The 25,689-nt window shown below is 41.6% G+C and overlaps 1 protein-coding gene and 1 pseudogene across 2 annotated transcripts in view; one reads left to right on the top strand and one right to left on the bottom strand.

Annotated features, from left to right (window-relative positions):
- SPECC1 (sperm antigen with calponin homology and coiled-coil domains 1) overlaps positions 1 to 25,689 on the top strand; it is a 269,791-nt gene that overhangs the window by 190,088 nt on the left and 54,014 nt on the right. For both annotated transcript variants that reach the window (XM_017517382.2, XM_017517386.2), the window contains 2 exons: positions 3,555 to 3,711; positions 6,308 to 6,410. In XM_017517382.2, the coding sequence (XP_017372871.1) occupies positions 3,555 to 3,711; positions 6,308 to 6,410 (260 nt within the window). The remainder of the gene's footprint in view (positions 1 to 3,554; positions 3,712 to 6,307; positions 6,411 to 25,689) is intronic.
- Positions 9,503 to 9,621, bottom strand: LOC119469336 (annotated as a pseudogene).

Raw genomic sequence — 25,689 nt, 5'->3', positions numbered from 1 at the left:
GAAGAACTGTTTACTTATCTTTCCATGCAGTTAACTTTTCTTCATTTCTTTGCACGAAACTGAGCTTAGAAAAATAATCAGTGGCATTTCTTGCAGGTGATTTCAACCCCTGAATAACGTACGTGTCATGGATGTTAGATGCAGCAGCGTAGCTGACGAAAGGAGAAAGTGTCTTGTCTCCTGCCAGCTGTACTTCTCAGTGCCCTTGTGCTAGGGAGACAGGCCCAATTTTGTGGGGTTTTTTTCTTTTTTTAGAGACATGGTCTTGCTTTGTTGCCCAGTCTGGTCTCAAACTCCTGGCCTCAACTGATCCTCCTGCCTCAGCCTCCCACAGTGCTGGGATTATAGGTGTGAGTCACTGCACCTGGCCTGTTGTTTTTTAAGTGAATCTCAAGAGCATATTTTCTAATCTTTAAAAAGTAACTGATTTAAGGGGAAGAATCTTACCTGATTTGGAATTTGTCTTCTACTTCTGCAATTCTCAAAAGTTGCCTCTTTAAAGGTATTTGTCTTTTGGTGCAGTCCTCTTCCTATTGCTGTACCGTGTGTGTGTGTGTGTGTGTGTGTGTGTGTGTGTGTTTTTGTTTTTTTTTTTTTTAACTCAAATTTTGGTTGTAAAGTGGAGGTTGCATTCAGCAGTCCCCACCCATCATCACATTTGGGTTTGCACTACATCTCCTGTGTCACAGGCTGATGTGAAGCAGCCGTCAAGAGGGGACCCAGAAGCAGGGACATGTGGGTTTGAGTCTCATCACTGCTGCTCAGCCTGGCTTTGGCCTCATCACCCCACCTCTCTGTGCTTTTATCTCCTCATCTCTAAAATGGAAATAATCCTGTCCACCTCATTGGATCATATTAAGGATTGAGTTAGCACGTTAAAGTGCCTAGAACATGCTGGGCTCGTGGTGAGTGCTGTGGAAGTGTTTGCTGTGCACATCTCACCTGTTCTTCTCTGCTGATCCAGTTTACCTGCCCAGAACTAAAAGGACAACAGCACTTGAGCCTAGTGGGAAGTTCAGGTTGTCCAGAATTTGGGCCCTAGAACCTATGTATGTGTCTATGCGGTCACTGTTAGGAAATAAAAAAGTAAAAAAGAACGCTAAATGAACTGTTTATGGGTGCCGGTAGGAAGGATAGAAAGCCAAAAGTCTGCATCACATGGACAGAAATCCTTTGGTTTCTAAGCAAAAAATAAAATTTCTACAACTGTACTTCCTTTAGACCTTAGTCAAGCACAATCCAGCTTGTTCTTAAAATAGTTGTTTATATAAAAGAACTTTCCCTTCTGAATAACCTTCTTTGCTTTTTCATGGAATTAAATAAAGATTTTAGAGTTGGATAAACACTGATAAGAAAATTTGAAGATGATCTCGGCCCATTCCTTGAATTTTACATGGGAGAGATTCAAGCCCTACAGAGATTGAGTGACTTATTAAGGCTGCAGTGATTTTGGATGGCTCTCCAGCCAGGAAGTCTCCTGATTCTTTCTACCATGTGCTTCTTGGTGCTGAGGCTGCTGACTGCGCTGAGTGATAGCTTTCTAAATAAGCAATGATAGTTTATGTGGGACTCCAAGTCATGATAATGACTTCCCAGCAGGAGGAAATGGAAACCAAAGGCCAGTGTAAAGTCAAGAGTGTAAGAACAAACAGATGGAGTTCAGTGGAGGTAGAGAAATGAGAGAGTCTGCGCTGCAGGAGACCAGGCCTGAGTGCCCCGTGCTAGGAGGGGAGTGGAGGAGGCCAAAGCAGAGCGGGAGGTCCACTTGGCTTACAGTCACCGCTGTGTAGCACAGAAGAGGGAATAACTAGATTATACGCATAGTGCTAGGTGTGGGGTTTTTGAAAAATTGTGGTAAAAGACACATAATATAACATTTACCATCTCAACCGTTTTTTAAGTGTACTAGGTAAGCCTTTGGTAGATAATATTTGTGTCTTCTCTGTCCCACTAGCCTTAAAGTTTCCTGTTGTGTAGAGACACCATTCTTTTTGGTTTTCTTTGAGACAGAGTCTTGCTCTCACATAGGCGGGAGTGCCGTGGCATTATCATAGCTCACTGCAGCCCCAAACTTCTGGTCTCAAGTGACCCTCCTGCTTCAGCTTTCAAGTGGCTGGGACTAGAGGTGCATGTCACCATGCCTGGCTAATTACAAAAAAATTTGAGGGGGTAGAGACAGGGTCTCACAAATTTGTCCAGGCTGGCCTGTTCTGGCCTCAAGCAGTCCACCTGACTTGGCCTCCCAAAGCATTGGGATTACAGGCATAAGCCACCATGCCTGTCCAAAAAACCATTATTTTAGTTGACAAGATACATACTGAACTTGAGACCACAACAGCTATTGCTCTGAAGTTAATACCTCATTGACAGCCCTCCTCACTTTGCCCCCACCAGGCACCTGTCTGCTTGGATGATTCTGTTTACTGTTATTACAGCAAAGGATTGCAGGGACAATTACTTGCTTCTGACAATCTCCAGAAATTGCTTGTCAACGTTGAGGTCATTGGGAGCTGCAGAAACCAAAGATTAATGTGCTGTTCTTGTTGTTCTCTTTAGTGATATAAATACTGTTTTTCTCTGCTATTTAGAGCTGACCAGCCTCACTCCCAACTTTACTGCCCCTAATTAATGGCTATGAGCTGTAGAAGGATTGTTTTCTTCTGTGACTATTCGCAGGTTATAGGGACCACTGTGAGCTAATCCTGGTCCCTGGCCTGCTGTGTAGCTTTGAACAAGGCACTTAATTCTCTGAGCTCCAGTTGCCTCTATAAATATAAACTAGACAATCTTGAAAAGTTTCTTCTGTTCCATTCTTTTATGATCCTTTAGGAAATATCATCTGGCTAGACATGGTGGTACACTCTCCTGTAGTCTCAGCTACTTGGGAGGCTGAGGCAGAGGATTGCTGTAGGAGGTCGAGTCCAACTCCAGCCTGGGCAACACAGCAAGACCCTGTCTCTAAAAGAGAAAAAGAAAAAGGAATATCATCTGAAGGATTCAGTCCATTTCATTACCTGTTTTGACGCAGACTAATATGACAGCAGAAAGGAGCCTTGAAAGAATGATTTTTACTTCTTTTTTAGCAAGCCAGGCCCTATGGCTAGAATGGCCTTTTCTGTCATAAAATAGTTTTTTTTGGTTACCAGCTTCTTGTTTACCTGTGATCTGATCATCATACAAGGCATTTTTCTGCCACTATCTCTCAGATGTCTGTCAATTAAAACAAAAGGTATTACCTGGGGACAGGGCTGGCTTTGTTGGCACTTGCACAAGGCCCTTAGAAGAGCACATGCTTGGTGTAATACTCTGATGACATCGTCTTGAAATTCGCAGTAATTTTTGAACAAGAGGTTGATCCGGCGCTAGATCCTATAAATGATATTGTGGTCCTGCCTGGAGAATCCACATCCCTATTGCATTTTTATTACTTCAGAAACTATATATATGTTTGTACTTGAGGATAAAATGAGAACTGTGTTATATTTGAGAAGAAATATGATGGCAGTCAAGAGCTGGTGCTTGAGGAATGGGTGATTATGTGGTTGTTCCCACAGATATTCTAAAGGGAAGGACTGAGGCCCTGAAGCCGGACCCGCACCTCCGCAAGAGTCCCTCACTGGAGTCACTGAGCAGACCCCCATCTCTGGGCTTCGGGGACACAAGACTGCTGAGCGCTTCCACCAGGGCATGGAAACCACAAAGCAAACTCAGGTATCATGTTTCAAACAATAAGAAATCAGAAAAACATCGGGCTGATCACCTTTTATTCTTGCTGTTTGTCCCCATGGCCAATTTACTTTTATAAATATTTCCTGCATGAACATGACTAAGACACTGTGCCTGCCCTTGGTGAGTCTAAAAGGAGGACCCTGGACAGCAGTAGTATGCAAAATGGAATTAAGGGCTGTAAAAACAATACTGCATAAGCAAAGTCTTGAGAGGTTGTTAGTTGGATCAAGAAGTCTAGAGAGAAGTGGCATTTCTGCCAAGGGCTCTAAAGGTACCATTACAACCATGCTGTGGAGTAGTGTTCAGGGAGTGTGGGTGGATTATGTGTCTGGACTAGACTATGGGCTTCCTGAGGGCAGGGACCCTGCCATACATATGCATAACAAGCTCTCTGTCAGTATTTTTTGGGTGGATGGATAGGTGACTAGGACATTCCAGCTGGAAGGCAGGTTGGAACCATATTGTAATTAATCTTCATTGCTAAGGAAGAGGTTTGTGCATTATTTTGGTAAAGCACTGGGGAACCACCAAGTTTGTGGGATTTTGTTTCAGATTTTGACATTGTGCAGTGAGATTGGACCTGCATTTTAAGGGGATTCATCAGAAAACAGTGGCATGTAAGGGTTGGAGAGGCATTTTGAAATCAGTGTTTAAGAAGGACTTTCACAAGGATGTGAAGGAGGGGTTGGCAGAGGGAGAGGATGGCAAGACCAGCAGGGTGGTCACTAAGAGCTGGTCTTTGCTTCCACACCTCTGTCACCTCCTCCCTTTTCAGTGCCCCTGGTCATCCAGGCCACAGCAAACCTCTTTCAGCTGCTGCTTCTCTTTCTTATGTCTTCCCTGCTTCTCTGTGTTGGTTAATCTGAAGCACTGAGCACATCCTGCTGCAGATCTCACAAAAATCTCGCATGACTCTGTCATCCACACTCCTAATCCTGGTCTTCTAGATGCCTCACGACTCAGCACCACCCCACCCACCTTCCAGAATGGCTCTGTTCCTCCCTCCACCTGAGCCTGTTTTAGTCCCTGCCTTTGTAGTATCACATGAGAATTTCTGATGGCAAGTCTTTGTGTATAAGGTTTTAGCCTGAATCATTTTTCTTTTGTCCTTTCATACTGTAAATACTGCTTCTCCTTCAAGGTCAAACCTTTCATGAAGTTGTACCTCATACCTGGCACATTGACATATCCCTTCTCTGACTTTGGTGTCTACACTGTTTTGGGCGTTTAGTTTCTGTACTGCTTTGTAGCGTGGAACAATGTTGCACAGTTCATGCCATTGTCTCCATTTATGCTATAATTTAGTGGACAGTAAATGTTCAGCTTACATTCTGGTATCTCTTCCAGCCCCTTGCATTGTGCAACACACATAGTATTTGACTTTGTAGAACTTAAGAATTGAGTAGATGTATCAGTATACAAAATTGGCTACTTTAGGAGTAATAGCTTTTTAGTAAATATTATAATTACAAATATGGATATATAGAAGGATTTATGGAAGTCTGAATTAATTCAGGTCTTGTTACACCTTTGGGTATAGCATATATTTGAATCCGAATAGATGAAGTCGTGTGTTTTACAGGCGTAATGTAAAGCCCCAGATATTACATACTGTCCTGTTTAAGTACAAGCGATTTACATAATTGAAAGAGATTTTAAGGACCAGAATTAGTGCTATTCTGAATTGCCCTTTTCTTTATGCCAGAAATGCATACAAAAGGCTATGTGTATATGAATATGCTATTCATAATTGATATTTTACCTTTCATAATGAAAAATTGATAAAGGTAAAAATTGATATTTTACCTTTCATAATGAAAAGTTAAATTAGTAAAATTCTTATTTCAATTTTACATTTATGTTATTGAGATAAACAATGGCAGGATATCTGATGTTTTTAATATGCCCTTTTAATCTACCTTTAAAATTTGTTTACTTTTATTTTTTGGAGATGGGGTCTTGCTCTGTTGTCTAGGCTATAGTGAGGTGGCACAATCATAGTGCACTACAACCCTGAACTCCTGGTCTCAAGCTATCCTCCTGCCTCAGCCTCCTGATTAGCTGTAATTACAGGTGCACATCATTATGCCCAGCTAATTATTTTATTTTTTATTTTTTTAAAGATGGCGTTTCGCTATGTTGCCCAGGCTGGTCTTGAACTCCTGGGCTGAAGCAATCTTCCTGCCTTGGCTCCTAAAGTTCTGGGATTCTAGATGTGAGCCACTGCTCCCAGACAATGTACCTGTTACATGTTATTTAGATAATTGGTTTTGAAAGATATAGGGTGTGTTTTGTTTAGGTATCTTTAATTCAAATAATATTGTACTTAAGTAAACAAAGAAAAGACTAGATGGATGAGCAACAGATGGATTTTAAAACAAAATGTAACACAACTCTCCTTAGATTTATGATAGGAAGCACAATTTAATTTTTATTTTATACAGTGAGATATAAAATAATAATGTGACTAATTCGGCTAATATACTTTTGCTTTTCTAGTAGGTATTTATTTCTTGTTTATTTGAGGATTCTAAATATTAGCATCTTCTTCTAACTCTGTGCCCTTCTTTCTAACCAGTGTGGAAAGAAAAGACCCTTTGGCGGCCTTGGCCCGGGAATATGGCGGTTCCAAGCGCAATGCTCTACTGAAATGGTGCCAGAAAAAGACACAGGGTTATGCGGTAAGGGACATCAACCAACATCCAGCCGGCCCCAGGCAGTAGTATCCCTGTGCCAGTACATGTTCCATGTGTGCCTGTGCTTGGTAGGCCGATAGGTGTGTAATTATCATCTTTCTGTTCTCCTAAGCAAGGCTGCCAGGGAGGGTTTGATATCTGTGCACTGCCCAAAGGCAGCCAGCCAGAGAGGCAAATGCAACTGAAAAACAGTCTGCACTCCACCAAACGTATGGCTGCATGCAAAGCTGCATCTCCTGCAGAAAAGGGGACCTTTTTCTTTGCTCAGAGTGTTACTGACCGCAGGTTCTTGGGCTCTCAATGCAATAGAAATTGTCATGAGGCCAAAAGAGTTTTCCCAACAAGGCTTTATTGGAGCTTATGCCCAGGCATGAGGGAGGAAGCACAGAAGAGGGAGGATTCTCTGGCTGACTCCCTGAAATGAGCTGTTAGGGATTTTTTTATTAAGCAGGAATTAAGAAGGAATTGATATCAAGGTAAGGAATGTGGGCTGGCCTGGGTAGAGCAAGTGAGGGGTAGGGGATGTGGGTCAGCTTATCTGCTGACGATGGTTGTCTTGAGTAATGAGCTAGCTGGCGGTCTGGTCGGTGGCAGGAAGGCTGTACATCAGTTGTTTAGCATTCCTTCCTGAGGTGAGACACTGGCAATTTTGGTTGGATATTTTGGATTTCCTAGGGTTAGTTTCTGGAATTCTTTAAGTAAAAGAATTAAACATTCGTTTATTCTTTTAAACATTATGAGAGTGCAGAAAAACAATGTGGTTATTTTCTTTGCATGACTTCAGGTATGCCGGTGATGTAATGGTATGGGTTTTGTGATCAGTGGGAATGCAAGAAATAATGCTGTAGTGGGGTGAGCTGAAGATAAGCCCTGTCCCTGCACTGTCTCAGAAGTTGGTTGATGTATTCCTGGTGGATACATACTTCAGAATGGAACTCCTGGGCCCTAGGGTGTGCATACCATCTAGTGGATAGTGCCAAACAGATGACTGAAGTGACGGTACACTTTCTGTCCCTCCAGCAATCTATGAGAGATTTATTTCTTTGCATTCTTATCAGCACTTGGTATTGTCAGTCTTTTTACTCAAGGGCATGTGGGTAATGTGTAGTAAGTAGTGTCTCATTATGGTTTTTATTTGCATTTTCCTGTTGACTGGGGAGGCTGAGCACCTTTTCATATGCAAACTGGCCATGTGGATAGTCCCATTTGGGATGCACCTGCTCAGGTCTTTTGCACATTTTGTTTGTTTTTGGGGGAGTGGCTCTGTAAGCCAGATATGAACTTTTGCTCCTTTTTAAAAATTTTTACTTTAAGTTGTGGGATACATGTGCTGAATGTGAAGGTTTGTTACGTAGGTATACACATGCCATGGTGGTTTACTGGACCCATCAACCCGTCATCTACATTAGGTATTCTCCTAATGCTATCCCTCCCCTAGCCCCCCAACCACTGACAGGCCCCAGTGTATGATGTGTTCTCATTGTTCAACTCCCACTTATGAGTGAGAATATGCAGTGTTTGGTTTTCTGTTCCTGTGTTAGTTTGCTGAGAATGATGGTTTCCAGCTTCAGCTGTGTCCCTGCAAAGGACATGAACTCGTCCTTTTTTATGGCTGCATAGTATTCCATCATGTATATTGCCACATTTTCTTTATCCAGTCTATCACTGATGGGCATTTGGGTTGGTGCCAACTCATTGCTATTGTGAACGGTGCTACAATAAACATATGTGTGCATGTGTCTTTATAGAATGATTTATAATCCTTTGGGTATGTACCTAGTAATGGGATTTCTGGGTTAAATGGTATTTCTAGTTCTAGATCCTTGAGGAACTACTACACTGTCTTCCACAATTTTTGAACTAATTTACACTCCCACCAACAGTGTAAAAGTGTTCCTGTTTCTCCACATCGTCTCCAGCATCTGTTGTCTCCAGATTTTTTAATGATCGCCATTCTAACTGGCATGAGATGGTATCTCAATGTGGTTTTGATTTGCATTTCTCTAATGACCAGTGGTGATAAGCATTTTTTCATGTTTCTTGGCCACATAAATGCCTTCTTATGGGCTTGTTTTTTTCTTGTATATTTGTTTTAGTTCTTTGTAGATTCTGGATGTTAGCCCTATGTCAGATGGGTAGATTGCTGACATTTTTTCCCATTCTGTTGGTTGCCAGTTCACTCTAATGATTGTTTCTTTTGCTGTGCAGAAGCTCTTAAGTTTAATTAGATCCCATTTGTCTAATTTGGCTTTTGTTGCCATTGCTTTTGGTGTTTTAGTTATGAAGTCCTTGCCTATGCCTGTGTCCTGAATGATATTGCCTAGGTTTTCTTCTAGGGTTTTTATGGTGTTAGTTCTTATGTTTAAATCTTTAATCCATCTTGAGTTAATTTTTGTATAAGGTGTAAAGAAGGGGTCCAGTTTCAGCTTTCTGCATATGGCTAGCCAGTTTTCCCAACACCATTTATTAAATAGGGGATCCTTTCCCCATTGCTTGTTTTTGTTAGGTTTGTAAAAGATCAGATGGTTGTAGATGTGTGGTGTTACTTCCAAGGCCTCTGTTCTGTTCCATTGGTCTATATCTCTGTTTTGGTACCAGTACTATGCTGTTTTGATTACTGTAGATTTGTAGTATAGTTTGAAGTCAGGTAGCGTGATGCCTCCAGCTTTGTTGTTTTTGCTTAGGATTGTCTTGGCTATGTGGGCTCTCTTTTGGTTCCATATGAAGTTTAAGGTGGTTTTTTCCAGTTCTGTAAAGAAGGTCACTGGTAGCTTGATGGAGATAGCATTGAATCTATAAATTACTTTGGGCACTATGGCCATTTTCATGATATTGATTCTTACCAACCATGAGCATGAAATGTTTTTCCATCTCTTTGTGTGCTCTCTTATTTCCCTAAGCAGTGGTTTGTAGTTCTCCTTGAAGAGGTCCTTCACGTCCTCTATTAGTTGTATTCCTAGGTATTTTATTCTGTTTGTAGCAGTTGTGAATGGGAGTTTGCTCGTGATTTGGCTCTCTGTCTGTTACTGGTGTACAGGAATGCTTGTGATTTTTGCACATTGATTTTGTATCCTGAGACTTTGCTGAAGTTGCTTATCATTTTTTTTTTCCTTAACCGTATGCGTGTTGTCAGGCCCGAGGGCCTCTTCCATCCTTGTCAAGGGGAGTGCTAACCTTCTCTCCTTTCATACAACACTGAAGTTGCTTATCATTTAAAGGAGATTTTGGGCTGAGAAGATGGAGTTTTCTAAATATACAATCATGTCATCTGCAACAGAGACAATTTGACTTCCTCCTTCCTATTCAGATACCCTTTATTTCTTTCTCTTGCCTGATTGCCCTGGCCAGAACTTCAAATACTACCTTGAATAGGAGTGGTGAGAGAGGAGAGGGCATCCTTGTCTTGTGCTGGTTTTCAAAAGGAATGCTTCCAGCTTTTGCTCATTCAGTATGATATTGGCTGTGGGTTTGTCATAAATAGCTCCTACTATTTTGAGATATGTTCCATCAATACCTAATTTATTGGGAGTTTTTAGCATGAAGTGGTGTTGAATTTTATTGAAGGCCTTTTCTGCATCTATTGAAATAATCATGTGATTTTTGTCATTGGTTCTGTTTATGTGATGGATTATGTTTATTGATTTATGTATATCAAACCAGCTTTGCATCCCAGGGATGAAGCTGACTATTGGGGTGGATAAAACTTTTGATGTGCTGCTGGATTCAGTTTGCCAGTATTTTGCTGAGGATCTTCTTATTGATGTTCATCAGGGATATTGGCCTGAAATTTTTGTTTTTAGTTGTTTCTCTGCCAGGTTTTGGTATCGGGATGATGCTGGCCTCATAAAATGAGTTAGGGAGGAGTCCCTCTTTTTCTATTGTTTGCAATAGTTTTGAAAGGTAATGGTACTACTCCTCTTTGTACCTCTGGTGTAAATCAGGTCCTGGCTTTTTTTTTGATTGGTAGGCTATTAATTACTGCCTCAATCAGAACTTGTTATTGGTCTGTTTAGGGATTTGACTTCTTCCTGGTTTAGTCTTGGGAGGGTTTATGTGTCCAGGAATTTATCTCTTTCTTCTAGATTTTCTAGTTTATTTCCATAGAGCTGTTTATAGTATTCTCTGATAGTAGTTTGTATTTCTGTGGAAGCAATGGTGATATCCCCTTTATCATTTTTTATTGTGTCTGTATGATTCTTCTCTCTTTTCTTCTTTATTATTGTGGCTAGAGGTCTATCTATTTTGTTAATCTTTTCAAAAAACCAGCTCCTGGATTCATTGATTTTTTTTGAAGGGTTTCTCTTGTCTCTGTCTCCTTCAGATCTGCTCTTAGTTATTTCTTGTCTTCTGCTAGCTTTTGAATTTGTTCTTGCTTCTTTAGTTCTTTTAATTGTGATGTTAAGGTGTCGATTTTAGAGCTTTCTTGCTTTCTACTGTGGGCATATAGTGCTATAAATTTTCCTCTGAACACTGCTTTAGCTCTGTCCCAGAGATTCTGGTATGTTGTGTCTTTGTTCTCATTGGTTTCAAAGAACTTATTTATTTTTGCCTTAATTTCATTATTTACCCTCAGTCAGCAGCAGAATGTTCAGTTTTCATGTGGTTATGTGGTTTTTAGTGAGTTTCTTAATCCTGAGTTCTAATTTGATTGCACTGTGGTCTAAGGGACTGTTTGTTATGATTTCCATTCTTTTGCATTTGCTGGGGAGTGTTTTACTTTCAATTATGTGGTCAATTTTAGAATAAGTGCGATGTGGTGCTGAGAGGAACATATATTCTGTTGATGTGAGGTAGAGAGTTCTGTAGATGTCTATTAGGTCCGCTTGGTCCAAAACTGAGTTCAAGTCCTGAACATCCTTGTTAATTTTCTGTCTCATTGATCTGTCTAACATTGACAGTGGGGTGTTAAAGTCTCCCGCCATTATTGTGTGGGAGTCTAAATCTCTTCGTAGGTCATTAAGAACTTGCTTTATGTATCTGGGTGCTCCTGTATTGGGTACATATATATTTAGGATTGTTAGCTCTGGTAAATATTCCTCTATCCCTTTATTTTGAGCCTATGTGTTTCTTTGCATGTTAGATGGGTCTCCTGAATACAGCAATCAGATGGATCTTGACTCATCCAATTTGCCAGTCTGTGTCTTTTAATTGGGTCATTTAGCTCATTTACATGTAAGGTTAATATTTTTATGTGTGAATTTGATCCTGTCATTATGATGCTAGCTGGTTATTTTGCCTGTTAATTGATGCAGTTTCTTCATAGTGTCGATAGTCTTTACATTTTGGTATGGTTTTGCAGTGGCTGGTACTGGTTTTTCCTTTCCATGTTTAGTGCTGCCTTCAGGAGCTCTTGTAAGGCAGGCCTGGTCTTGACAAAATCTCTCAGCATTTGCTTGTCTGTAATGGATTTTTTTTCTCCTTTGCTTATTAAGCTTAGTTTGGCTGGATATGAAGTTCTGGGTTGAAAATTATTTTCTTTAAGAATGTCAAATATTGGAACACACTCTTTTTTGGCTTGTAGGGTTTCTGCAGGGAGAGCTGCTGTTAGTCTGTTGGGCTTCTCTTTGTGAGTAACATGACCTTTCTCTGGCTGTACTTAACATTTTTTCCTTCATTTCCGCCTTGGTGAATCTGATGATTTTGTGTCTTGGTGTTGTTCTTCTCAGGGAGTATTTCAATTTGAATATTGGCCTGTCTTGCTAGGTTGGGGAAGTTCTCCTGCATAGTCTCCTGAAGAGTGTTTTCCAACTCTGTTCCACTCTCCCTATCACTTTCAGGTACACCAATCAAACGCAGGTTTGGTCTTTTCACATAGTACCATATTTATTTTGAAAGCTTTGTTCGTTCCTTTTCATACTTCTTTCTCTAATCTTCCCTTTATGCTTTATTTCAGTAAGTTGATCTTCAATCTCTGATATCCTTTCTTCTGTATGATTGATTGAGCTATTGATACTTGTATATGTTTCATGAACTTCTTGTGCTGTTTTTCAGCTTCATCAGGTCATTTTTATTCTTCTCTAAACTAGTTATTTTAGTTAGCAGTTCCCCTAACCTTTTTTCAAGGTTCTTAACTTCCTTGCATTGGGCTAGAACATGATCCTTTAGCTCGGGAGTTTATTATTACCTACCTTCTGAAGCCTACTTCTGTCATATCATCAAACTCATTCTCCATCCAGTTTTGTTCCCTTGCTGATGAGGAGTTGTGAACCTTTGGAGGAGAAGAGGCATTCTGGCTTTTGGAATTTTTAGCATTTTTGCACTTGTTTGTCCTCATCTTTGTGGATTAATCTACCTTTGTTCTTTGATATTGTTGACCTTCAGATGGTGTGTTTGTGTGGATGTATTTTTTGTTGATGTTGATGCTGTTCCTTTCTGTTTGTTGGTTTTCCTTCTAACAGTCAGGCCCCTCTACTGCACGTCTGGTAGAGTTTGCTGGAGGTCCACTCCAGACCCTGTTTGCCTGGGTATCACCAGCAGAGGCTGCAGAACAGCAAAGATTGCTGCCTATTCCTTCTTCTGGAAGCTTTGTCCTAGAGGAGCACCTGCCAGATGCCAGCTGGAGCTCTCCTGTATGAGATATCTGTTGACCTCTGCTGGGAGATATCTCCCAGTCAAGAGGCAGAGGGGTCAGGGGCCCACTTGAGGAGGCAGTCAGTTTCTTAGCAGAGTTCAAACGCTCTGCTGGGATATCCACTACTCTCTTCAGAGACAGCAGGCAAGAACATTTAAATCTGCTGAAGCTGTGCCCCCAGCCACCCTTTCCCCCAGGTGCTCTGTCCCAGGGAGATGGGAATTTTATCTACAGTCCCTTGACTGGGGCTGCTGCCTTTCTTTCAGAGATGTCCTGCCCAGAGAGGAGGAATCTAGAGAGGCAGTCTGGCTACAGCAGCTTTGTAGTGGGCTCTGCCCAATTCAAACTTCCCAGTGGCTTTGTTTACCCTGTGAGAGGAAAACTGCCTACTCAAGCCTCAGCAATGACAGACACCGCTCCCCCCCACCAAGCTCAAGCATCCCAGGTTGACTTCAGACTGCTGTGCTGGTAGCGAGAATTTCAAGCCAGTGGATCTTAGCTTGCTGTGCTCTATGGGGTTGGGATCTGCTGAGCTAGACCACTTGGCTCCCTGGCTTCACCCCCCTTTCCAGGGGAGTGAATGGTTCTGTCTAACTGGCGTTCCAGGCATCACTGGGGTATGAATAAAAAATCCTGCAGCTAGCTTGGTGTCTGCCCAAATGGCCTCCCAGTTTTGTGCTTGAAACCCAGGGCCCTGTTGGTGTATGCACCCGAGGGAATCTCCTGGTCTGCAGGTTTTGAAGACCATGGGAAAAGCACAGTATCTTGGCCGAAGAGCACCATCCCTCATTGCACAGTCCCTCACGGCTTCCCTTGGCTGGGGAGGGAGTTCCCCAACCCCTTGTGCTTCCCTGGTGAGGCGACACCCAGCCCTGCTTCGGTTTGCCCTTTGTGGGCTGCATCCACTATCTAACCAGTCCCAGTGAGATGAGCTGGGTACCTAAGTTGGAAATGCAGAAATCACCTCAGACCCCTGTTTGTTCTTCCTGCTACCCTGTCCACTCTGCCTCCGCCCTGTTTCGAGGCTAGACCATGCCATGAAGGAAGGTCCCTCGGTTACAGCATCTCCCAGCCCATCAGCCACACTGCTGGAGCACACAGGAAAGAATAAGAAGCCAGAGGGAGGCTGTTGCCTGCAGGAGGTTTAGCGTAAAGGAAATAGAAATGGCAACGGGAAATTAAAGAAAACAGTTAAAAAGAGCAGTCATTCAAGAATGACACCACTGATGCCGCCTGTGCTATCTTTCCCCACCCGACAGAAATGGACCGAGCCAGCTGCCAGAGTGGATATAAAAGACAATTAGCATTTTCAGAAGGAGTAGCCTTTTATGAAGTAACCTTGTTGTAATGCAGGAAAGAGACAGACAGTAAGATGTTCCAGTCAGGATTACAAGAATAGTATTTTCTGCTGGAGTGATTTTTTTTTTTTTTTTCTGTGAACATCTTGGATAGGTTTTCAAAACATTTTATGTTTGATGAAACCCAAAACTCATTTTGCCTGAAGAGTACTTTTCACTCATTATTAAATCTCTATATATTTAATATATCTCTATATTAAATCTCTATATGAGAAATACGAACGTGCATCTGCTTTATTTACATTTTACAAATATTCTATGTCTAGACCTGTTTGTCGAGACACCTCATAGGCTTATTCTCTCAGAATTAGGAAGCCAAAAATAACTGGTGAAAACTTTTTGAAAACCAGGAACCATGGGTACCTGACTTAAAATAACTTTCTCAGCAAGCTTAGATAAGAACAGAAAACCAAACACCACATGTTCTCACTCATAAGTGGGAGTTGAACAGTGAGAACACATGGACACAGGGAGGGGAACATCACACACCAGGACCTGTCGGAGGGTGGTGGGGTAGGGGAGGGATAGCAGGGGCGTGGGGGACTAGGGGAGGGATAGCATTAGGAGAAATACCTGATGTAGATGACAGGGTAATGGATGCAGCAAACCACCGTGGCACGTGTATACCTATGTAACAAACCTGCCCGTTTTGCACATACACCCCAGAACTTAAAGTATAATAATTAAAAAAAAATTGCTAAACTGGCTTTGATTAAAGAACAAACTGTTAAATATATTCAGTGAATAAGAAACTATAGATAATCTTCAGAAAAATTTGGAGAGACAACCACATAACACTTAAGCATGAAAATATAATAAAATTTAAATCTCACTGGAGTTTTGCAGAAAAAGGCAATTTAACACAAACATACCTAGTAAAGTACAAGAAGTTCTAAAGAATGTACCTTAGGCACAAAAAGATATCCCAGGTAGAAGGTATGAGATGAAAGAAAAAAAAACAAAAGTTAAAAGTAAATGGGTGGTTAAATATAAATTGAGGTTTAAAGGGATAGTATGGATACTGAGAATCTACAAGTGTAGTTAATTGAAATATAAATTATTTTCTCTTTTTTCAAGTCTAACGCTGGATTTCTTTTCTTCATATTCTGATTAAAATTTCAAGATTAAAAAAAACTTTCTTTTTACTTTATCAAAGTATAGTGTGAAAGGTTATGTTACATCCCTCTATATATCTATATTTTTTTAATTTCAACTTTTGTTATAGATTCAGGGGGTGCATGTGCAAGTTTGTTTCGAGGGTATATTGTGTGATGCTGAGGCTTGGGTTATGGGTCCCGTCACCCAGGTAGTAAGCATAGTACTCTGTAGGTAGGTTTTCAACCCATGCCTTCTTCCCTTCCTTCCCTGTTGAATAGTCCCCAGTGTCTATTGTTGCCATCCACGTGGCTTTTTTTCTTTTTTTTTTTTTTTTGAGGTGGATTTAAAAAATTTTTTTTAAGACAGGGTCTCACTCTGTTACCCAGGCTGGAGTGTAGTGGTGCAATCTCAGCTCATTGCAACCTCTGCCTCCCAGGTTTAAGCGATTCTCCTGCCTCAGCCTCTCAAGTAACTGGGACTACAGGTGCACGCCACCATGTCCAGCTAATTTTTATATTTTCAGTAGAGACTACTATGTTGGGAAGGCTGGTCTTGAACTCCTAACCTCAGGTGATCTGCCCACCTTAGCCTCCCAAAGTGCTGGGATTATAGGTGTGAACCACCGTCCCCCGGCTTTTTATATCCATGTGTACTCGATGTTTAGCTCTCACTGTAAGTGAGACATGATATTTGTTTTCCGTTCCTGCATTAGTTTGCTTAGGATAGTGGTCTTCAGCTGCATCCATGTTTTTGTTCTTTTTTATGGACATGATTTCTTTTTTATGGCTGCATAGTACTCCATGGTATATATTTACCACATTTTCTTTATCCAACCCACTGTTGTTGGGTACTTAGGTTGAGTTTATGTGTTTTCTACTGTGAATAGTGCTGCAATTATCATATGAATGGTCGAACTATTTATTTTTCTTTAGGTATATACCTAGTCATAGGATTGGGCAGTTCTATTTTTAGTACTTTGAGAAATCTCCAAGCTGCTTTCCACAGGGGCTGAACCAATTTTATTCCCACCAGCAGTGTATGTGTTTCTTTTTCTCCGTGGCCTCGCTAGCATCTGCTATGTTTTGACTTTTTAGTAATAGCCACCTGGCTAGTGTTAGATGGTATCTCATTGTGGTTTTGATTTGTATTTTTCTCATGATTAGGCATGATGAGCATTTTTTCATGTTTATTGGCTGTTTGTCTTCCTTTGAGAGGTGACTGTTCATGTCCTTTGCCTATTTTTTAATGGGTTATTTGGGTTTTGCTTGATGATTAAGTTCTAATAGATTCCGGATATTAGATGCATAGTTTGTGAATATTTCTTCCCATTCTATAGGTTATCTGTTTATTCTGTTAATGGTTTCTTTTGCTGTGAAGCAGCTCTTTAGTTTAGTTAGATCCCACTTGTAAATTTTTGATTTTGTCGTACTTGCTTTTGGGAGCTTAGCCCAAAATTCTTTGCCAAGGCTAATGTCGAGAAAAGTTATTTCCTAGGTCTGATTCTAGGATTTTTATAGTTTGAAGTCTTACAGTTAAATCTGTAATTCATTTTAAGTTAATTTTTATATATAGTGACAGGTGCAGGTCTAGTCTCTTTCTTCTGCATATGGCCAGCCAGTCATCCCAGCAGCATTTGCTGAATAGAGGATTCTTTTCCCATTGCTTGTTTGTCAAAGATCAGATGATTATAGGTTTGCAGCTTTATTTCTGAGTACTCTGATTTGTCCCATTGGTCTATGTGTCTGTTTTTATACCAGTACCATGCTGTTTTGGTTACTGTAGCCTTATAGCATAGTATGAACTCAGGCAACGCGATGTCTGCAGCTTTGATCTTCTTACTTAGGATTGCTTTGGCTATGTAGACTCTTTTTTGATTCCATATGAATTTTAGGATAGTTTTTTCTAATTCTGTGAAAAATGACATTGGTAGTTTGATAGGAATTGCATTGAATCTGTAAAGTGCTTTGGGTAATATGGCCATTTGAATGATATTGATTCTTAAAATCCATGAGCATGGAATGTTTTTTCATTTATTGATGTTGTCTCTGGTTTCTTTCAGCATCCTTCCATATATTGTCCAGCTCCAGGTAATATTGTAGGTGCTGGGGACTACATAGTGAATGAAACAGGCCAAAGTTCCAGTTGTCATGTAACTTACATTCCCATGGGGTCTGGCAGTTAACTGAAATAAAAAGGTGACATATGTACCATATTTGAAGGTTGTATTACTGTGGAGAGAAATTAAGCAGGGAAGGAGGATTGGGAATGTTGGGTGAATAGTACAATTTATATATAGTGGTCAGGGAGGTGACATTTGAGGACTTGCTCCCCTCCCCTGAAGGTCTTTGGTATCTGCATGGTTTATTTTCCACCAAGGACTAAGTGTGGAAGGTCAGAGTAAGGAGGTCCTCACTGCCATGCCTATGCTGATAGGAGCTGAAGTGATGCACAGTGGCCACCCAGCACTGGGAAGTGGGCATCACAGCCAGACCCACCTGCCAAGCCCCCAGCCAGCTGCCTAACATCTTGAGTGGCCCAGGATTGAGACCCAGTGAAAGGATGTGAGTGTGCCCTCGCTATGAAGTGAGATCCAGTTCACTAAGCTCAAAATGGCGTTCCTAGGAGACCCTTCCAAACATTCTGCTCAACTCAGACATACTGGGGTCTTTTTGGAATAAGTCATCCCTGGGAAGCCCCTCCAAATTACTCTGTTTTCAGATGTGACGCTCCTGATGCATGTTAGCTGTTTTTTAAGCCAAGGGCAGGCCTGACTCAGAGAACCCCTATACTTCCCTTTCTTTCATCTAAAAGTCTAGTTTGAGCTCCTAGTTTTGTGTTATGATGGAGAAATTTCCATCTGTAACGTAGTATTTCCAGTAAGAATTCTAAAAGGACAGAAAGCCGGGCAAGTAGGTGTGACAGGCAGAATTCTAAAAATAACCCCATGACTCTCCCTGGTAGAATGCCCTCCCCTTTATATGACACAGGGACATGGTTTGGATGTGCCCCACCCAATCATAGAGCCCTGTAAAAGCCAAGTGATGTCTCTGGCTTGTGTCAGAAGTCAGGGAAATTCAAAGCATGAGGACTCTTCATGTTTTTGGTAGTTTGAAGAGTGAGGGGGCACATGAAAAGGTGCCAACAAGGGCCCCTGGCTGACAGCCAGCAGGAAGCAGAGACTTTCTATCACTAAAGGATTAGTGCTGAGGTCCTAGCCATGACCAGAAATTGCCATGTGGGTGCTCTGTAGTTTTGAGGTTGACAGTTGCAAGTGTGGTCCCACCAAGTCCTTTGCTCTCTCTCCCTGTTCTGATGCCCTCAGACCTCAGTCAGGCTGAGGATGCTCAGTTTGCTTTGCCTTCTGCCTTCCCCCAGCTGGGGGATCTTGGGCTGGAAGTCACCCTGATGAACGTGTGAAATTTAGCTGTAAGTCTCTCCTAAGTCCTCTGTTACCTCCCAGAAAGCATGATGAGGTACAGCCACCCTACACCTCCATGAGTGGCATGAAGATATATGCAGATATCTTTTAGATAAAAATATATACAAGTGCCGGGCGCGGTGGCTCAAGCCTGTAATCCCAGCACTTTGGGAGGCCGAGGCGGGTGGATCACAAGGTCAAGAGATCGAGACCAACCTGGTCAACATGGTGAAACCCCGTCTCTACTAAAACTACAAAAAATTAGCTGGGCATGGTGGCACGTGCTTGTAATCCCAGCTACTCAGGAGGCTGAGGCAGGAGAATTGCCTGAACCCAGGAGGCGGAGGTTGCGGTGAGCCGAGATCGCGCCATTGCACTCCAGCCTGGGTAACAAGAGCGAAATTCCGTCTCAAAAAAAAATAAAAATAAAAAATAAAAAAAATAAAAAAAATATATATATATATACAAGTATTTACTGTTATTTGAATTCCTGTTTGGTTCTTGCATTTCAGATCACAAGAAGGAAGTGTTTGGATAGGGATTTACTTGAAAATGTACCTGAATCTGTTCTGCTTTTGAAATTTTATGACAGGAATTTAGGTAGCAAGGGATACCTACACTATCACTAAGGAACAGATAGACGTCTTTGAACCAGTTTTTATCCTGTTAGCTCAGACCTATATCTTCTTCTCTTGGTGAAAAAAAAATCAGTCTTTGTGTGTCCACACTGAATTTTGCTTTGAATCTGGAAAGAAAATCCACATTGCAGATAACTACTGTTGTTCTGTCTCTGAGTTCCCACAGACAAGCACTAAAATCTGCTTAGCCAATAGCAAGCAGCCTCTAAAATATCAGGCCACTTGGGGCTGTTAGTTATTTTCTTTTTTGAGAGAAGTCACTTGAAGGCTACACACAAAATTTGAAGAACCTAAAGCCTTTGACTTATTTATTGCCATCAGAGTGGTCCTTTCCCTACTTCCTTGTGAAGATAGTCTCAATAGCAGATGCACGATACTGCGGGCTTCCACTCTGTTGAGGCCTTTTCCACCCACTCTCTGCTTCTGTGCCTTTCCTGACACAGTAGTTTGTGAAGACATTTTCAGTGGCACAGGAGTTGTCCTACAATCTGAAACAACAGTGAATTTTGTCTAGAATATAAAGATGCAGGGCCTTCCCATGCTGTGGGAGACACAGTCCTCTCCTGTCAGCCGTATTTCTAGTTGGTTTTCTCTCATGAGCCGGTGTGCTATGAGGCACCCTCTCCCACTCTCAGTGGTGTGTGCACGCTCAGAGGTGTGTGCAGTCTCAGAGGTATGAAACTTGGAAGAATAAAAATGGCTTTCTGAACAAAAATATCAAAGGGCATAGAGACCTTTCAGACTGTTCACACAGCAGATGGGGAGAGACGCATTCTCCTACCTTTGTCTGCACAAACACTGAGGAAGCAGCCCCAGTATGTCTGAGCTGGGCCCATCAGCCTATTCTTTGTGAAGTTTGGAAATAAAACTGAGAAAGATCACTTTTAAATATAAAGCCCAGGTGCTGTTATCAGCCATGGTTTTGCCTCTGTGCAGAAAAGAGTTAACCCAGCAGGCCTGGGATGGCTCTCTTTAGCAAGGCTGCTTATAAGGCTGGGCCTTGGCTGGCATCTGGAAACTGGGATTACAAGAGGGTTTTCATTGTTCCCAGAACTGATGAGAGGGGCTCACAGTGCCGAAGCTGTTTGTGCAAACACATGGTGTGTGCTGAACAGCTTTCCTATGAGGAGTCTGGAATGTAGTATGTGCTGGGCAAAAGGGGCCCATGTGACCAGCCCCTGATAAAAACGCTGGACGCTGAGTCCCTAGTGAGCTTCCATGGTTGGCAGCATTTCACACAAGTTGACATGACTTGTTGCTGGGGGAATTAAACGTGCCTGTGACTGCTGGAGAGGACCCTCGGAAGCTCATGCCTGGTTTCCTCAGGACCCTATGCCTTTTCACTTTGGTGATCTGGCTTTGTGTCCTTTCACTGCAATAAATCTGTAAATAGCTGTGGCCATGACTCCATGCTGCACCCTGTGGGTCTTCCCCATGATCATAGAATGGTGATGCAAAGTGAAAAAGCTGGGTGCAAAGGCTACCTCTCGTACAAGCCCCTTTATAAGAAATATCCAGAATAGGCAAATTCACAGAAACAGAAAGAAGATGAGTGGTTGCCAGAGGCTGAGGAGGGAGGGGAATAGGGAGTGGAGTGGCTGCTTAGTGGGTACAGGGTTTTCTATTGGGTGATGAAAATGTTCTGGAACTAGGTAGTGGTGACGGTTGCACAACATTGGGAATGTACCAAAAACCACTGAACTGTACACTTTAAACTGGTTTAAAATGGTGAATATGATATATGAATTTTACCTTAATTTTTTATAAAAAAACAGTGCTATGGCCAGACACAATGGCTCATGCCTGTAATCCCAACACTTTGGGAGGCCAAGGCAGGAGGACTGATGAGGCCAGGAGTTCAACACCAGCCTGGGCAACATAGCAAGTCCCTGTCTTTCCAAAAAAAAAAAAAAAAAAAAAAAAACCTGTGGTTCTACCTATTCAGGAGGCTGAAGACAGAGACTTACTTGAGCCTAGAAGTTCAAGGCCTCAGTGAGCTCACCACTGCACTTCAGCCTGGGCGACAGAGAGAGACCCTGTCTCTAGGGAAAAAAAAAAAAAAAAAAGAAGTATGCCATGATGATGAATATCACTTACCATGCATTTTTATGCTTGTGCTAAATAGTTGTGAAATAGTGCCAAATTTTTGTAAATTCCTAGAAATAAATTTGCTTTTGCAAAAGGGTATGTTACACTTTCCATTTTAATTTATATTCTCAAATTGCTCTCCTGTAAGGTTATTTAGTTTATACTTCTCTATGCAGTGTAGAAGATTATACATTCCCAATACTGGATACATGTACTCTTTTGATCTTTTTCAGCCTAAGAGGAGTAAGTGGCATTTCTTTTCATTTTTCATTGCAGATGAAGGTGAAGCACTTTTTATCAATTTGTTATTAATATCTTTCTTCTGAGAATTACTAGTATAGTTGCTTTACTTGCTTTTCTATTTGTGTGTTCATCTTTTTTCCTCAAAATTTTTGACAGCTCTTTTCGGTTTTGTTTTGGTTTTTATTTTTATCAAAGCTCTGCATGCCCATAATGAGGTCTGCAGAGATCCTGATGAGCAAAGCAGTCAGCCTGGCCTGAGAGCTCAGCTTCCTGCTCCCCAAAGTCAAGCGTTTTCGAGTCGCCTTGTTGATATCTTGGCATTTACCTCCTATGTTGCTAAACGGCACGCTTATCAACTGCTATTTCTAGTTTTTTTATTTTAGATGTTGTATTTTGATCTCCTACTGTGAAAGATGAGGATTTATTTCTTTTTCACCCCCCACCCCCCATGCTTCCTGTCTTTGCATTCTTTCATTGTGGTTGTGCATATCTGGAGTTCACATTAAGATGCTGTGAATGTCATTCATAGATTAGCCATGTGGTAATATACACTGCTGCTGCTTTTTCTTTTTCTTCCTTTTTTTTTAAATTGCATTTTAGGTTTTGGGGTACATGTGAAGAACATGTAAGATTGTTGCATAGGTACACACATGGCAGTGTGGTTTGCTGCCTTCCTCCCCATCACCTATACTCGCCCTGCACTTAAAAATCATGTTGTTTTTGTCTGTTTACTTAGTTTCCTATGTAAATGTCACTCATTCAACCCCAACTCTTTGTGAGATAGCCCCACACATCGCAGGGGTCAGGGATCGCAGCACTGTCAGCTTGAGATCTCTCTGGGCTTTGTTTTACTCTGATGCTTGATGGTTTCCTAGGGTATAAAATTTTAGGTCAGAAACTATTTTTCTTCATAATTTTGTGGGCATTGCTGCATCGTCTTCTATTTGCCAGTGTTGCAGCAAGAACAAAATGATTATAGTCCTTTGTGATTTTTTTCTCTCCAAAAGCTCATAGGAATTTCTGGTTGTCCCCAGCATTCTAAAATTTCAGGGTGATGTGCTTTGTTCCATAGCTTAAGTTTTGTCTTTTCTATCATGCCAGTTACTCACTGCACCCTTTCAATATGGTAATTCATGCTTTTATTTTCTAGAATTATTTTCTGGAATTATTTCACTGGTAATTTCTCCCACTGTATTTTCTTTTTCTGGAAGTCCCCCTGCCCTGGCCCTCTAATTATTGTATTATTTTTTTCTTCTATTTTCTTTCTCTTTGCGTTACAGTTTTGTTTTCTGGGAGGCTTCCCTAACTTTAATCTTTCAAATTCTATTAAATGCTTAATTTCTGCATTTTTTTTGTTTTTGCATTATTTCTTTTTTTAAATTGTGAAATACACATAACATAAAATTTACCATCTTAACTATTTTTAAGTGTACAGTTCAGTATTGTTGAGTATGTTCACATTATTGCATAACCAATCTCTAGAACGTTTTCATTTTGTGAAACTTAAATTCTATACCCATTAAACACTAACCTGACATTCCCCTCTTGCCCCAGCCATTGGCAGCAACCATTCTACTTTGTATCACTATGAATTTGACTACTTTAGGTACCACATAAATGGAATCACACAGCATTTGTCCTTTTGTGTCTGGCTTATTTCACTTAGCATAATGTCCTTAAGGTTCATCCACATTATAGCACGTGTCAAAATTTCCTTCCTTTTTAAGACTGAATAAAATTCCATTGATTATATTTGCTATCTAGGATTTCTTTTTTGTTCCCTGAATTTTATATAGCATCCTGTTCTTGTTTCATAGATACAATGTTACATATGAATTTCACTGAGGATTGTAGGTTGATTTTATCGCAGAATCTCTCTACGCAGATTGTTTTCTACAGTCCCTTTGTTCCATTGGTATCTTAAGGTCTCTATCTTTATGCTTGAGGTTTGACTGCTCATGTTTAGGAGGAGGCTCTGCAAAGCTGACTCCTGCCCTGGACAGTGTATGAGGTCTGCAACTATGGTCTTTATAGTAGAGAGCTGTTCCTGTGGCATGTCTATGACACACTTCTGATGTCAGTGTCTGTAGGTGGTCCTTCCTCTTGGGCACACCCATTCTCCAGAGAAAGCCCTTCCAGTCTTCTGATGGAGGACATCAATCTGGCAACCAAGATTGTGGAACCTAATCAGAAAAGAGGCCTGGGAGCTAGGCACAGTGGGTCACGCCTGTTTCCCAGCACTTTGGGAGGCTGAGGTGGGTGGATTGTTTGAGGCCAGGAGTTCAAGACCAGGCCAGCCAACATGGTGAAACTCCATCTCTACTAAAAGCACAAAAATTGGCCGGGCGCGGTGGCTCAAGCCTGTAATCCCAGCACTTTGGGAGGCCGAGGCGGGTGGATCACGAGGTCAAGAGATCGAGACCATCCTGGTCAACATGGTGAAACCCCGTCTCTACTAAAACTACAAAAAAATTAGCTGGGCATGGTGGCGCGTGCCTGTAATCCCAGCTACTCAGGAGGCTGAGGCAGGAGAATTGCCTGAACCCAGGAGGCGGAGGTTGCGGTGAGCCGAGATCGCGGCATTGCACTCCAGCCTGGGTAACAAGAGCGAAACTCTGTCTCAAAAAAAAAAGCACAAAAATTAGCCAGGCATGGTAGTACATGCCTGTAGTCCCAACTACTCAGGAGACTGAGGCATGAAAATCTCTTGAACCTGGTAGGTGGACGTTGCAGTGAGCCAAGATTGCGCTACTGCACTCCAGCCTGGGTGACACAGCGAGAGTGTCAAAAAAAAAAGACATAGAAGAGACCTGGGAGTGGAGGGTGACTACTTCAGCCCTCACCATGTAAATTTACTTAATTCCCTTGTTTTCACTGCATCATTGGTGCCTCAACTGCTCACTGTCCTCTGGGTATGCACAGAAGCCAGAGTGTTTGGAGTGCTGGCTGCTCTGTAAACAGATCTCCAACCCAGTCTTCCTGTGTTTAACCACCTTCATTCTCCCACCTGAGGCACCTCTTGCCACCAATTTCCTGAGTCTTTGAAGGATTTTGCACCATAAATTAGGTTGGGTCTTTGCCCTTCCCTACTGCTGGCTTGGGATTTAGTTTGCTTAGATCTGTTATGTTAGTTATCTCTTATCTATTGACTTTTCAGCTGCCAACATTTTGATTTTTTGTTTTCTATTCCCTTTTTTCTTCTCAGTTAATGTCTTTGGGGGGAAAAAAGAAATTCCTTTCTATGATTTTGTGGGGCTTCACGAGGGAATGAGATTATGCATGCATGTGTTTCATTGCCGTCTGCCTGGAGGCCTCAGAGAGCTGTATTCCTTTCTCCTTAAAGATAGTAATCATTACCTGTCACAGAGGTTCCAGATATCCTTTACATATGTATTTTTACATATGTATTACATTATATACAAATACACACACCCCTTTGTTCCTTCTGGAGTACGTTTGTGTTTATTAGATCGAGTTTTATTTTTCTCCTAGATGGATGGCTGTTTATTTCAACATCACTTATTTAACCATTTCTCTTGAACTACCTGATAGGCCCAGGTATGAATGGGAGCTGAGTGGTGTCTGGACTTGCTTTTCCCTTTTGGGGCTCTGAGTTTCTGGTCCTCTGCCACAAGTTGCTGCCGAGCGGGGAAATGAGAGTGTGACCTGACTTCGGCCCTGGGCCCCAGTCAGGGCCCTATGAGTGTCCGCCAGCGCCGTAGTGTGTGTTGTGATAATTTTAATGCCCTGGAAATTTTCATTATTTGGTTATATTAGACTTGTTGGTTTTCTAGGTAAACTATTACAAATAATGACAGTTTTGTTTCTTCCCTTTTTTTTTTTTTTTTTT

This window comes from Cebus imitator, unplaced genomic scaffold (assembly GCF_001604975.1).
Source record: "Cebus imitator isolate Cc_AM_T3 unplaced genomic scaffold, Cebus_imitator-1.0 Scaffold629, whole genome shotgun sequence".
In the NCBI taxonomy this organism is placed as follows: Eukaryota; Metazoa; Chordata; class Mammalia; order Primates; family Cebidae; genus Cebus; species Cebus imitator.
Note: the sequence above shows the minus strand (reverse complement) of the source record. Positions and strands in the feature narration are given on the sequence as shown.